The sequence below is a fragment of the Candoia aspera genome, chromosome 3 (assembly GCF_035149785.1).
Source record: "Candoia aspera isolate rCanAsp1 chromosome 3, rCanAsp1.hap2, whole genome shotgun sequence".
NCBI classification, from domain to species: domain Eukaryota; kingdom Metazoa; phylum Chordata; class Lepidosauria; order Squamata; family Boidae; genus Candoia; species Candoia aspera.
Genome location: NC_086155.1, coordinates 172,469,957 through 172,483,726, shown reverse-complemented (window position 1 = coordinate 172,483,726; position 13,770 = coordinate 172,469,957). Strand labels below are relative to the sequence as shown.

Sequence of the window (13,770 nt, the reverse complement as noted above, 5' to 3'; positions counted from 1 at the left end):
GATTCTGAACTTCCGAACATTTAAAATTAATATACTGTATTTCTACTCATAGACAGAGTATTATTATCTGTAACTTATTGTAATTAACCTTTACATATTTGTAACTTTTATGATGGACAGTAGTGATTGCATCATTTATGTTTTACATATTGGGAACTGCTCAGACAATGGGGATTTGCTTACAAGTTTTTGTATTTTACATAGAATTCTTCTGATTCTGTTTCTTCTCCATTCTCCATCTATAAAAAGAGAGATCAGTAGTGTTAATTACAAACAACAGTGGTAAATACCACCTTAACCTTAAAGTTAATACAAAGTACCATTCAAAAGCAGCATGCCTTTGAAATTTAACAATTAAAAAAAAGTATTTCTGGTATATTTTTAAAGAAAAAGCAAAGAGACAGATATGCAAAGACTTCCCTGAATTTACTTAAGCCATGAAAATTCTACTCATTACAATTTCCAACACATGAATCATTGTAACTCCTCCCTAACCACACACAGCTTCATTCACAACAACTTGACCCCAAAATGGCTTTCTGCCAAACCCACAGTGTTACAGATAAGCCAAGTGTACCATTTTCTCAGGCAGCAGCCAATTAGCAACTGCACTCCTGAATGCCTTGTGTATTATTCTTGGCTGGCTCTTGACAACTTTATATTGTGGTTTTGTGACTTGTTCAAGTAGTGTTTTAATATGGTTTATGGTTCCATAGCATTAACACTACTAAAATAAGAATCCTTATTAAACTAGACTTTTAAAGTCTTATTGTTTTAATGTATTATTTTATACAGTATTAGTTTTACTTGATAGTGCAATTACACTAAGCTCTACAAAATTTCTTGCATATCAAGTAGCCAAATTAAACAAATGCCAAAATGCTACTTCCGTTAAGTTTTAGCAGAATCTTAAGCAGGATGGCATATCATGCAGCCACAAGATCTTATTTTAGATTTTGATGCAACTTTAAATTACAATTCTGTGCTTGAAGAGTCTGGACACAACCCAGATGAATTGGGTATCTATACAATGCCTCTTCAGAATTTTCCAGGGCTAGCTTTTTTGTGGGAATTCTATTTTACAAGGAATTGTGGGGTGTCTCCCACCTCTGTTTTAAAAACTGACAGTGCTTGAGATTAAATCAGACTCAATACCAAGCAGGGAAATGGCAGCATATTATGTGAATCTAAAAATTACCATCCAGGACCTTAGTCCTATAAACAAAGTTGCCATGATTCACTCTAATGGGGTAGTAAAACAAGTTGCAAAGTTGTCAGAAGGAAGCTGAGACAAGGTGGCCAATGAGAGGAATGATCTCTCAATGATGCTTCTCACCATGCCTGAAGGCCAAGAGACTAATGCCAAATGAAAATGAAATACATGGTCATCCTATAGCTGGAAACTCTACTGAGGAATCCTGAAGAATGGGTTCATGAAAAATATCAAGAGACCATTCTGAGATGAAACATAATTATCTCTTTAGGGAAAAAGGCCATATTTGAGTGAAACAAATCTTAGCTTTTCAAAAGCCTTCCTATATTTGGGAAGTCTATTCTTAAATTCATCAGAGAGTTCATCCTTGGCAAAAACTTGAGCAGAAACAAAGGCCAAAGAACCATATCCTTCTGGAACGTAGTAGGCCATGTACCCAAAAGATACATTAATAAGGAAGCTTCTAAAAGGTCCTGTAACTACAGAACAGCCAAACAGATTAAAATCTGTGCAGATCAAAACTGTTCATTTTGGAAAACTCAGAATTACTTCCACTTGAAGCTTGTTATTTATTCGTTTCGTCGCTTCCGACTCTTCGTGACTTCATGGACCAGCCCATGCCAGAGCTTCCTGTCGGTCGTCAACACCCCCAGCTCCCCCAGGGATGAGTCCATCACCTCTAGAATATCATCCATCCACCATGCCCTTGGTCGGCCCTTCTTCCTTTTGCCTTCCACTCTCCCTAGCATCAGCATCTTCTCCAGGGTGTCCTGCCTTCTCATTACGTGGCCAAAGGATTTCAGTTTTGCCTTTAATATCATTCCCTCAAGTGAGCAGTCTGGCTTTATTTCCTGGAGGATGGACTGGTTGGATCTTCTTGCAGTCCAAGGCACTCTCAGAATTTTCCTCCAACACCACAGTTCCAAAGCATCGATCTTCCTTCTCTCAGCCTTCCTTATGGTCCAGCTCTCGCAGCCATATGTTACTACGGGGAATACCATTGCTTTAACTATGCGGACCTTTGTTGTCAGTGTGATGTCTCTGCTCTTAACTATTTGATCGAGATTTGTCATTGCTCTTCTCCCAAGGATTAAGCGTCTTCTGATTTCCTGACTGCAGTCAGCATCTGCAGTAATCTTCGCACCTAGAAATACAAAGTCTTTCACTGCTTCTACATTTTCTCCCTCTATTTGCCAGTTATCAATCAAGCTGGTTGCCATAATCTTGGTTTTTTTGAGGTTTAGCCGCAAACCAACTTTTGCACTTTCTTCTTTCACTTCATCATAAGGCTCCTCAGTTCCTCTTCACTTTCAGCCATCAAAGTGGTATCATCTGCATATCTGAGATTGTTAATGTTTCTTCCAATGATTTTAACTCCAGCCTTGGATTCCTCAAGCCCAGCATGTCGCATGATGTGTTCTGTGTACAAGTTGAATAGGTAGGGTGAGAGGATACAGCCCTGCCGTACTCCTTTCCCAATCTTAAACCAGTCCGTTGTTCCGTGGTCTGTTCTTACTGTTGCTACTTGGTCGTTATACAGATTCTTCAGGAGGCAGACAAGATGACTTGGTATCCCCATACCACTAAGAACTTGCCACAATTTGTTATGGTCCACACAGTCAAAGGCTTTAGAATAGTCAATAAAACAGAAATAGATGTTTTTCTGAAACTCCCTGGCTTTTTCCATTATCCAGCGGATATTGGCAATTTGGTCCCTAGTTCCCCTGCCTTTTCTAAACCCAACTTGTACATCTGGCAATTCTCGCTCCATGAATTGCTGAAGTCTACCTTGCAGGATCTTGAGCATTACCTTACTGGCATGTGAAATGAGTGCCACTGTTCGATAGTTTGAACATTCTTTAGTGTTTCCCTTTTTTGGTATGGGGATATAAGTTGATTTTTTCCAGTTCCAAATTTGCTGGCGTATAGGATGCATTACCTTGACAGATTCATCTTGCAAGATTTTGAACAGTTCAGTTGGGAAACCGTCATCTCCTGCTGCCTTGTTATTAGCAATGCTTCTCAAGGCCCATTCAACCTCACTCTTCAGGATGTCTGGCTCTAGCTCACTGACCACACCATCAAAGCTATCCCCAATGTTATTATCCTTCCTGTACAGATCTTCTGTATATTCTTGCCACCTTCTCTTGATCTCTTCTTCTTCTGTTAGGTCCTTGCCGTCTTTGTTTTTGATCATACCCATTTTGCCTGGATTTTACCTTCGATGTTTCTAATTTTCTGGAAGAGGTCTCTTGTCCTTCCTATTCTATTGTCTTCTTCCACTTCCGCGCATTGCTTGTTTAAAAATAATTCCTCATCTCTTCTGGCTAACCTCTGGAATTTTGCATTTAATTGGGCATATATCCCCCTATCGCTGTTGCCGTTTGCTTTCCTTCTTTCTTGGGCTACTTCTAGTGTCTCAGCAGACAGCCATTTTGCCTTCCTGGTTTTCTCTTTCTTTGGGATGTATTTTGTTGCCACCTCCTGAACAATGCTGCCAACTTCTGTCCAGAGTTCTTCCGGGACCCTATCTACTAAATCCAGTCCCTTAAATCTATTCTTCACCTCCACTGCATATTCCTTAGGAATATTAGTGAGCTCATATCTAGCTGATCTGTGGGTCTTCCCTAATCTCTTTAGTCTGATCCTAAATTGTGCAAGAAGAAGTTCGTGATCTGAACTACAGTCAGCTCCAGGTCTTGTTTTTACCGACTGTATAGATGTCCGCCACCTTTGTCTGCAAAGGATGTAGTCAATCTGATTTCGGTGTTGTCCATCTGGTGAAGTCCACGTATAATGCCGTCTCTTAGGTTGTTGGAAGAGAGTGTTTGTGATGCAGAGTGAGTTGTCTTGGCAAATTCTATCAGCCTATGTCCTGCTTCGTTTTGTTCTCCCAGGCCATGCTTACCTGTAATTCCAGGTGTCAATTGACTGCCCACCTTAGCATTCCAGTCTCCTGTGATGAAAATAACATCTCTTTTAGGCGTGTTGTCCAGTAGGTGCTGCAGATCCTCATAGAACTGCTCTACTTCAGCTTCTTCAGCATCTGTGGTTGGGGCGTATATTTGGGTCACTGTGATGTTAGATGGCTTGCCCTGAATTCAAGTTGAGATCATTCTATCGTTTTTTGGATTGTATCCAAGCACTGCTTTAGCCACTTTACTATTAATTATGAAGGCTACTCCATTTCTTCTATGGTCCTCTTGTCCACAGTAGTAGATCTGGTGGTCATTTGATGTGATGTGGCCCATTCCAGTCCATTTCAGTTCACTGACACCCAAAATGTCTGTCTTTAAACTTGACATCTCACCAATAACCACATCCAATTTGCCCTGGCTCACAGATCTTACATTCCAGGTTCCAATGGTGTGTTGATCCTTAGAACACTGGATTCGCCGTTCACCACCAGCACCGTCGGCCACTAGCCGTCCTTTTGGCTTTGAGCTAGCTGCGTCATCACGTCTGGGGCTAGTTGAACTCATCCTCTGTTCCTTCCCAGTAGCATTTTGACCATCTTCCGACCTGGGGGTCTCATCTTCCGATGGTATACCGACATATCTCTGGTTATACTGATCCATTTAGTTTTCATGGCAAGAATACTGGGGTGGGTTGCCATTACCTTCCCCAGGGATCGCATTTAGTCTGACCTCTCTGTCATGACCTTCCCGTCTTGGGTGGCCCTTCATGGTTTAGCTCATGGCATCATTGAGGTGCTCAAGCTCCAGCACCACGACAAGGTAACGATCCTTTGCTGAAGCCACTTGAAGCTATAGCACCATAATATTGTAGGCTTCTGGAAGCCCTGCAGAATAGCTTAAATGCCCTAAAAGATCAAGTTTGTACCTTGCCTGGGAATTGGGTTAAAGAGATATCTGCAAATACAATGGAATGGAATGCCAAACCAAGCCATGCTATAAAGACTACAGCAACTAATTTTGACAGACAGAGTAAACTCCCCTTCCCAATTGTAAAGAGAGGCTCCTGGGATGGAAGGTTCAGAAATGTTCAGCCCACTTATAATAGGCTTTGCAGGCCCAGGACCAGAGACATTCCTGTGAGTTCCCCAGCATATATAAGGGAGCAAGGGCAGGGCTCTAAGCAAATCCTAAACTGTTTGTTAGTTTGTTTGTTTGTTTGTTTGTTTGTTTGTTTGTTTGTTCATTCATTCATTCATTCATTCATTCATTCATTCATTCACCAAACCTTATCACCACCCATCTCCCCCACATGGGGGGACTCTGGGTGGTTTACAATAAAAACAAAATTAAAATTCAGCACAATTACAAATATAATAAATACCATAAAAATAGAGATATAATAGAATCTAAATGGCTAAGAGTTCTTAATCAGACCATGAGTGTAATAGGGCCATCAAAAATCACTTTAGGGTGCTAGCCATCCCCAGGTGTAGCTATTCCCCCTCCCATTCCAGGCCTGACAAAACCAGGTCTTTAATCTTTTTCGAAAGTCCAGGAGCAAGGGGGCCTGTCTCACCTCTGGGGGAAGGATGTTCCAAAGGGTGGGAGCTACTGCAGAAAAGGCACATTTCCGAGACCCCACTAGATTAAATTCTTTTATGGATGGGGTCCGTAACATGCCCTCCCTGTATGACAGGGTGGGACAGGTTGATGTGATGGGGATGAGACAGTCCCTCGGGTAACCTGGCCCCATGTCATGTAGGGCTTTAAAGGTGATGACCAACACCTTGAATTGGACCCGGAAGCAAACTGGAACCCAGTGCAGCTCATGCAACAAAGGTTTTACATGTGCAAACCTTGGAATACCCAAGATTGCCCATGCAGCTGCATTCTGGACCAGCTGTAGCTTCTGGATATTCTTCAAGGTAGCCCCATGTAGTCTATATGGGAGATAACCCATATTGTTATTTACAGTAGTCTATATGGGAGATAACCAGGGCACGAGTGACCGTTCCAAGCGCCTCTCAGTCCAGGAAAGGGCGTAACGGGTGTACAACATGAAGTTGCACAAAGGTCCTCCTGGCCATGTCTGCCACCTGCTCTTTGAGCAGGAGTCATGAGTCCAAGAGGACCCCCAAGTTATACACTGGGTCTGTCTGGGGCAGCACAACCCCATCCAGCACTAAAGATGAGAATTTCCCAGAACCTGAGGTGCCATTAATCCACAGCCACTCCATCTTACCAGGGATCAGGTGAAGCTTGTTGTTCCCCATCCAGGCCCCCACAGCCCCCAGGCACCTGGAAAGGGTGGTCACGGCATCACTTACTTCACCCGGGATGGAGCTATACAACTGAGTATCATCAGCATATGATGATACCTCATCCCGTGGTGACGGATAATCTCACCCAGAGGTTTCATGTAGATATTAAAAAGGAGCAGAGAGAGTACCGAGCCCTGTGGCACCCCACAAAAAAGGGGCCGCAGGCTGGATCTCTCACTCCCTATAAGCACCGATTGGGACCAGCCCTGGAGGAAGGAGGTGAACCAGCGTAAGACTATGCCGCCCACTCCCAACTCCCCGAGACAACCCAAAAGAATACCATAGTCGATGGTATCGAAAGCTGCTGAGAGGTCAAGAAGAGCAAGGATGGATGCACTGCCTCCATCCCGCTCTCACCAGAGGTCATCCATAAGTGTGACCAATGCCGTTTCCGTCCCATAACCAGGCCTGAAACCATCCTGTAGGTGGATCTCCGAATCACCTTTCCCTAAAAGGGATCAGGTAACCTTAAACAGGGCCGCCAGGTGGCATTCCGCCGATGCAATAAGAGCAGAGAAATACTGACATTTTGCCGCTCTTACCGCCACAAGGTAGGCCTCAATGGCGGCTCTAACTTGTGTCTATTCAGATTCGGTCTTGGTCTTCCTCCAGCAGCGCTCTAGGTGTCTCTTAATCCTCTTCAGAACCCTCAGCTCCTCGGTAAACCACGGGGAGTGTCAGGTTCAATGGGATAAGAGAGGCTGCATAGGTGCAATCCTGTCCAAGGCCCTGGCCGATTCCCTATTCCAGGCGGCCACCAGGGCCTCCACTGGACCATGCAGCAGATCCTTGGGTATAACCCTCAGCTCCCTCTGAAACCCTGCCTGGTCCATCAGTCACCAGGGGCGGACCAATCAAATGGGTCCTGTCTCCCTGCAGAGGGGAGCAGCACAGGAGAATCTCAGGCTCACTAGGGCGTGATCTGACCATGACAAAGGGGAAAGATGTACTTCTCCCCTCAGCTCACATTGCCACTGCTCTGACAAGAAAACTAAGTCCAGGGTGAGGCCACTGTCCTGAATTGGGTCCTGAATAATTTGAATCAGGTCCATGGCCACCATGGTGGTCATGAACTCCTGAGCTGCCTCCAAGGCCCATCCCAGGGAGAGCAAGTTGAAGTCCCCCAGAACCATAAGCCTGGGGAACTCCACTGCCAACCCCAAGATGGCCTCCAGCAGCTCAGGCAGCTAGGTTGCTACACAGCAGGAAGGCTGGTACAATAGCAACACCCCCAACTGTTCCCAGGATCCCAACTTGAAAAACAGGGTCTCATGCCCAGTCACTTGTAGAGCATGGCCCCTGAAGGCCACAAGGGATTCCTGGATGAGAACAGCCACTCCTCCTCCCCTGCCCTGAGGTCTCAGCTGGTGCCATACTTGAAACCCGGCCAGGCACATCTCTGAAGGAAGAACATCTTCCAGGCCCAGCCAGATTTCAGTAATGCATGCCAGGTCAGCCCCCTCCTCCGCGATCAAATCGCAAATGAGGGGGGCCTTGTTGTTAACTGACCTGGCTTTACAAAACAGCAGCCGGAGATCAGGGTCTCCATGGGTCTGCTGACCAGGATCTGGGTCTGAGCACGGGGGGCCGGAACACACCACTGGTAATAAACACCGGGGGCATCTTCCCCGTAGATGGCCCACCCTCTGGCTCCTGTCATAACATCCCTGACCCGTCACCACCTCGATCCTCCATCCCGCCCTACAATCTCCAGAGTCTTACAGCCTATTAGCCCCCAATCCTGGACTCCAAAGATCCCTGGTTGAAAATAGAGATTCCTCCATTCAAGCACTCACTCACTCACACGCTCAATCGGTCATATTGATTAGCATTAAATATATGTATAACCTCATTTTCAAAAAGCAGGTAGTTGGGTTTTGCATATAAATATGAACTAATGGATCAGTGTTTGATGTTGTTTATGTGTAAGACCATTTGCAGGTAGAAGTCAAGCTCTGCCTCAGTGAACATTATCTTGTGAGTTGAAAACAGGTAAGATTATTATCAAGCTATGGATATAACTTCAAAATGAATGTAAATAATGACTGCATCCATGCATTTTGTAAATATGCATTTACATTTAAATTTTGGGTGAAGGAGTTGCCAGCCTGAATATCAGGACCTACAATTGATAATGATGATCTCTAAGGGTAAAACAAGATATCTGTGATATTTTGGTACATTGGAAATAGCATTGGTCAAATCTATGGTCAAGAATCTTAAGATAATCATGGAAAACCATGTCATATCTTGAAATACCATAATAGAAAGCAACCCTTCGACCCATTTTGGTGTTGTAAACTGAGTTGCTTTCTGTATGAGATGAGGAGCCTAATGCTTTAACTCTTCGTTACTCCTCTGAGTAACCCTTTGTTATTCGTCTGGTATAGTGGAAATATCTGGGAATCCTTTTGAAGTCAGGTTCAGATGGTGACATCAAACATCTATGAAAAGTAGTTGGTAACCACTTAGTCAGTGGTAACAGGGGTTCACTGGTCTAGACAGTAGAATAGTCTGTTTCCAAAAATGGAATCAGAGGCAATTGTCAAAAACAGTTTTGATATAGCTTCTGGTATTATGACTAGAGGTGGAGGAAAAGGTTTTTCTCCCTCTTCTTGTAACTCTGAAGAATATCTGGTAGAGATGGAGGAAGTTAGTAGATGACTTGCTGTCCCAACAAGGGAAGGAATCTCCCAAGGGAACACTGGTAAGTGTTTAGCTATATTTCTTAGGATGTAGAATGGCCAAGGTTTCAAAGTGATAATTTTTATAGTTTTAATTGTATTAAGCTGCTGTTGTTCTAAAATGATTGGCTCTAAATTTCTTGAAGAAAAGGAGATTAAAAAAACCCTAAGTACTCTTCTGCCATAAACTTTTTCCAGCTTTATTAACATTCAGATTTGTTTATTGTTCCATTTATTTTATGTAACCCTAATCATTTATTTTTGAGATGGACCACTTTTTCTTAATTCCATTTTCATGTTTGCTTACATTCCACAACCTAGAATTTCCTAGATATAGTAAGTTATATATCCCATTTCTAGTCAGGACAACCATGCCTAAATATTCCTACTCCTGGTTATTAATATGTAACTTGATTTTCACATCTTTACCAAAGAAATTAGGGACGCGGTGGCGCTGCGGGTTAAACCGCTGAACTGTCGATCGGAAGGTCGGCGGTTCGAAACCGCGCGGCGGGGTGAGCTCCCGTTGCTCGTCCCAGCTCCTGCACACCAAGCAGTTCGAAAACATGCAAATGTGAGTAGATTAATTGGTACCGCTTTGGCAGGAAGGTAATGGCGTTCCGTGAGTCATGCTGGCCACATGACCCGGAAGTGTCCCTAGGGACAACGCCGGCTCCAAGGCTTTGAAACGGAGATGAGCACCGCCCCCTAGAGTCGGACACGACTGGACTTTACGTCAAGGGAAACCTTTACCTTTACCTACCAAAGAAAACATTATCTAATAAGATATTAACTGAATAACTACAGTGCGTGCATTCAGTGCTTTGTAGAGAATCTTAAGATATGTTTGAGAACAGTTTGTATATTTAAAGTACACCGGGGAAAATGAAGAAAATTCTCTTAAGTTGTAACAGATGCCAAATATCCTTTAACTGTAAAAATTTTATTACTTTAAATTCAAATTAGTACATCAATTAAAATCCTCTCTTAGCTGTGAAGTATTATAGAGGTTATGCATGAAGAGATGATTTACTGAAAACTCTTATAACAAACATATGCTGTCCCTTTCCAATTTTTCTGGCACAGTATGTACTTAGAGATGACCCCCCCCCCCCCTCAGTTTTAGTGTCACTAAGAAAATCTTTTTCTTTTCTGGAATATGAATTCTTTCTTAGTAAGACTGATTTTACTGCATGGTAATCTAATGAATAGACTTTTTTATTGATTTCATATAACTCCAGGTGTCCAGTTCTGAGTCTGTAATGTTGTTTCCGTCACAGCTATTCTAGCCATTTTTCTTACTCTGCAAAAATCTTAATGATTAATACACACACACACACACACACACACAAATACAACCATTATATATATATAACCATTATATATATATATATATATATATATATATATATATAAATAAAACCATATATATATAACCATATATAACTATATATATATATAACTATAACTATATATATATATATATATATATATATAAATATAAATATAAATATAAATATATGAATGAGAGAGAAACCATTATGGAAACATTTTATATAATACGCTTATTTTAATTTACAGTAAAATATGTTTTGGTTTTCAACACGTGTGGTGGCCAGAATACACTATTGGTCTTGGGAAATCAATTTTCTAACCTCACTTATTAAGCTAACAATAGTTCTCTGCATGATTTATCTCAGGGAATGCATGTGTACTGCTCTTGTCATTCTCTCACATACACATACATATATAATTTTTTTTTACAAAGATAAAATGTACAAGTCAAAGAAAAAACTTGATGCAATCATCAATACAAAGTAAGCAATAAAATAAAAATGGATCACCAGACAAAACTACAATTAAACAAAAATATGTATTTAAAACAGTCTACAATTAAATTATAAAATCTTGTTTTCAAAGCATATTTGATAACTTATAGGCTTGTATCCAGTTGTGTCCATTTGCCAGAAATTCCTTCCTTCCCTGAACACTCAAAATTGCTCTGAAGGACTCAGGAAGTCCATAGCAGACTTGAGAGAAGAATGAAGGAAGTTGAGGGCTGAAAAATTCTTACTGCATTTGGGGAACTTTCTTCATGTAGTGCTGTATGTAAGCCATATAGAAGCACCCTGGTAGGGATTTTCAAAAAGCATATGCCAAAAATTAACTACTAAGCAGGCCACATTTCCTGTTTTCTACCTCATGTCAATCTCATTTTCTTCATAGAGACTTGAGTTCCAGAAACTGATTTCAGACTCAAGTGCCTAATAATGAAAGAAGCTGAACACCTTTCTGTCTTCAAGCCAGTTGTATCAAGAGCACAATCTGTAATACATATTACTATATCTGTAATACAATTTCTTTGGGTTGAAAGAGAGATGAAATCATTTAATGATGGACAGCCCCTTACCCTTGGAGATACAAAATATTCTATAGAAACCAAGATGTAAAGATATGAGTTCAGTTCTATTGGATCTATTAAAGCAAACACAGGTTACTCTGCCAAGTATCAACATTGCAAGATCTAAAGCAGATACATAAATGTGGACCTGTTATATCTCCAAGAGCCTTAGATATTCTGCTTCCAAAATTATATTCTCTACCATTTTCTGCTCTGTCCAGGTACAAAGATGAGAATTTAGATAGAAAAAAGAATTTGAAAATACATATTATATATTATCACACACACACACTTACAGAGCAAGTAACCTGGGCATAATACAGAATGAACCTAACACTGATTTTGTATGTACCACTATTCAAAAAATAATTCTAATTTCATTACCCAGAGACTTCAATAACGATTTCCAATCTATTGTTGATATCTTTATGAAGAATTGTCAAAAAAACATATATCCTATAATCTGTTTCTGCTCTATTTCCAATTCCAATCCAAATTCCTTTGCATATTACCTTTGTACAATACTGAATTAAAATTACCTTAAATTAATCTCTCAGATTAGGTAGAATTGAAATTTAGAAATCTATGAACAAAAACACATACACCAATAGTAATTTTTTGATTGGCAGTTGTGAAAGAATTTACAATGAAATGAACACTTCTTAAAAAATAAAGATTAAAATAATAACCATTACCTGTTTCTTGATTATGCGGCTACTCAAAATTTTTTCTACTACGGGACCTTCAGCATCAGGAGATTCCTTAAAATGAAACATTTCATATTAACTATTGATGTGAATAAAAGTACAGAAAGGAACAACCAAATTGTTTAGACTGGCCATCTCCCTGCTATTGCCCTCTGGAAGTGTCTAATTTGAACTCTCATCATACCCAGTCACTTTGGGGAAGGCTATATCAGATATAATATGTACTGAAGTTTGCAAATTCCAGGCTTAGAAAATGAGTCCTGCTGCCTCATCATATTTGATTTCAATATGAAGATGAATATTGTAAACTTTTTTTGGTCATATTTTAAAGAAAGAATCTCTCATTCCCAATCATCTTCTAGCAGCTGTGCCACAGCCACTCTGGCAGGGAATTCACAATTTTCTGTCACTTTCTCCTCTCTTTACAGAATATTGCTACATCTGCATGCACAGAAGTGTAAGTAATATAGTCTTACTAGGACAACTTATGTTTTTTTTACATCCCAAGATCCCTGTACATATAGCTCTACTAGTGTTTCACATATTGGGAAGAGCTATTGAGAGAGAAGGGTAGAGAAGTGAGAAAGAACGAATATACATACATACATACATAGTTACCAAATAAAGAGGTTCATGAATTGAGGGGCAGAAATTACAAGTTAAATTCTAAATCTTGGAAATATGGTTGCTTGTAATTCCTAGAAGCAATCCAGGGGAAGCTCATTTATTTCTAGAAGTTATTAAGGAGTTTGCTCTAATAAAAAGTTGCTTTTTCAAATGGAGGGAACACACCCTTAAATCATTCATAGTTTAATGAAGATGTCTTCTCATTCTGTTTTAAGTTCTCAAGGAAGTCTCTCTGGTCATCTTGCTAGACTAGATGGAGCCCCATTCTGATCCAGAAGGGACATTAGATATTTTTGTATTTACAATATTTTGTTGCCAAATGAATATGTAATGAAAAAATTATGTTAGTTTTGTAAAAAATAATTATATTTTTAATGTTGACACTAATCAAGAATCCTTGTTTTTATTTACTACTGATTTTATATTGCATCTTTTATTTATTCCAACATTCAGGAAGTCTTACAACAATTAAAAAAATACAAACAATAAAGCGTAACAAAGTCAACACTACTAAACTGAAACAATAAAATCAGTCAGTAAAATAAATAACAATTAAAGGTTTGGCATAACAGGTTTGTTTTTACTGTTTCCCTAAACACTAGGAGAGCCAAATGCACTTCCTTAGGTTCTTTTCTGAATATTCCAATAGTTTATTTATTTATTTATCTAATTTATCCCTGCCCATCTCCTCCCAGCGGGGGACTCTGGGCGGTTTACAACGATCTATTAAAAACCAAAACCATAAATACACAGAATAAAATACAGTAATAAATAATATAAATAGATGTAAAAATAAAGAATCCAAGTGGTGAAGAATCTAAAACAGTCCAAGTGTGGGAGGAGTGGTCTATAGCAACCATCCCCATGTAGATCTATTTCCCTCTCCACCCCAAGCGAGG

General features: G+C 40.4%; 1 protein-coding gene across 1 annotated transcript in view; it reads right to left on the bottom strand.

Moving 5' to 3' along the window:
- Positions 1 to 13,770, bottom strand: part of CHD7 (chromodomain helicase DNA binding protein 7) — a 203,949-nt gene that overhangs the window by 75,434 nt on the left and 114,745 nt on the right. The window contains exons 7-8 of the mRNA XM_063299329.1: positions 12,233 to 12,298; positions 184 to 239 (exon numbers count right to left, since the gene is read on the bottom strand). Coding sequence (XP_063155399.1) covers positions 184 to 239; positions 12,233 to 12,298 — 122 coding nt within the window. The remainder of the gene's footprint in view (positions 1 to 183; positions 240 to 12,232; positions 12,299 to 13,770) is intronic.